This window comes from Nicrophorus vespilloides, unplaced genomic scaffold, assembly GCF_001412225.1.
Source record: "Nicrophorus vespilloides isolate i.1.1-1 unplaced genomic scaffold, Nicve_v1.0, whole genome shotgun sequence".
Taxonomy (NCBI): Eukaryota; Metazoa; Arthropoda; class Insecta; order Coleoptera; family Silphidae; genus Nicrophorus; species Nicrophorus vespilloides.
The window spans coordinates 1-1,430 of NW_017097897.1; the positions used below are offsets into that span (position 1 = coordinate 1).

A 1,430-nucleotide genomic window follows, 5' to 3' on the forward strand; every position below is an offset into this window, starting at 1 on the left:
AAATGAATTTACTTCATTAAATTTAAATGACGACCTAGAACGACTACGATGCATAGAAATCGAGGATCTTCAAGTCCATATATCTATTTGAAGCCGCTTTACGGGACAAACCAGATGTTTACGAGGATATAAGAATCGAAAGGATACAAAAACAGTTGGAGGCGTTAGCTGCAAAGGAAGAGGCTTTTATAAAATTGGTCGCCATGGATGACCGCACCATAAGCAGTGGTCGAGAATCCGTGAAATTGAACTACTTAACTTGCTGGTCATCCACCAATCCCAATGATCGCTGACATGTCCGGCATGGGAATTTCAGATGTCCAGCCATTCGGCCTCATGCCTAAAAAGAAATGGGAAGAAAGCCGCACAGTATGTCCGCAAAATCCTTCTGGGTTAAAGTCAAAGAAGAGAAACTGGCGTCTGTAGAAATTCTTTAAAACGTACGTATATTAGCTTGAAAATCAAAACATCATATTTTTATTTTTCCTATTTGATTTTAGTAACTCCAATGTGGTTACACTGAAAAAGGTAGATTTCAAAGTCCTCGATAAGTAGAGATCAGTCTTGCAAGCATTTCGCATACAAATAAATCAAAAAGTGTCTATTCAAATGTGATAACAAGATTCTAACAGAAAACGTTCTTAAGCAGTTAATTCAGGTAAACCATCAGAGTTAATTTCTAAGATCATTCCATATAAATCGTTTGGTTTCTTTTGTAGTACTTGCCGCCCCACAGTCTATTAGCATTGTTGCAAGAGAATAAGAGTTCGTACAATCAGCTCTCAAAAGTGGAGCAGTTCTGCTTGAAGATGTCGGATTATTTTGTCGCTTGCAATCGCTGCAATTCAGACAGAATTATACGGATATGACGAACGCCCTGATGCTGTACATAGGAGCCGCAACAGCTGCCTGCGAGGAAGTCAAGAGAAGCAAGAAGTTAGCCAAGCTGCTAGAACCCATCTTGCTATTCGGAAACTATATGAACACCGGCACATCGAAATCAGAAGCATTCGGTTTCGAAATTAGCTTTCCGAGGAACATGCACATTTAATGTTCAGTATTAGAATATAAATCAGGTATTTTCAGTTGACCGATACGAAGGATATAAATAACAAGCAGACTCTGTTGCACTATATTGTGGAAACGACAGAGAAATTCCCGGAGGTGCTAAACTTCGCCGATGAGATGCAGCACATCGACACAGCTAGTCGCGTCTCGATAGATATCATTCATAAGACGCTGATGCAGATGGACAGAATCATCAAGACTTTGGATATATACATTAGTAACAACCGGGAGCCACAGAACGAAGAAGACCTATTCGTGGAGGTGATGGATAATTTTTCGAAGGTGGCGCGCGAGCTGTGTATCTTCTTTCGTGTCTGCAATAAAATTGTCCTGCATTATATTTGATGTAATTGTTACTTTGA

At 39.8% G+C, this 1,430-nt stretch overlaps 1 protein-coding gene across 1 annotated transcript; it reads left to right on the top strand.

Moving 5' to 3' along the window:
- The first annotated feature begins 576 nt into the window (after nt 1–576).
- On the top strand, nt 577–1,083 carry LOC108561333 (protein diaphanous-like). The gene is made up of 2 exons (XM_017919213.1): nt 577–658; nt 720–1,083. Exon 2 carries the CDS (start codon nt 866–868, stop codon nt 1,049–1,051), a length of 186 nt encoding a protein of 61 aa, XP_017774702.1. The 5' UTR covers nt 577–658; nt 720–865; the 3' UTR covers nt 1,052–1,083.
- The last annotated feature ends 347 nt before the right edge of the window (nt 1,084–1,430 follow it).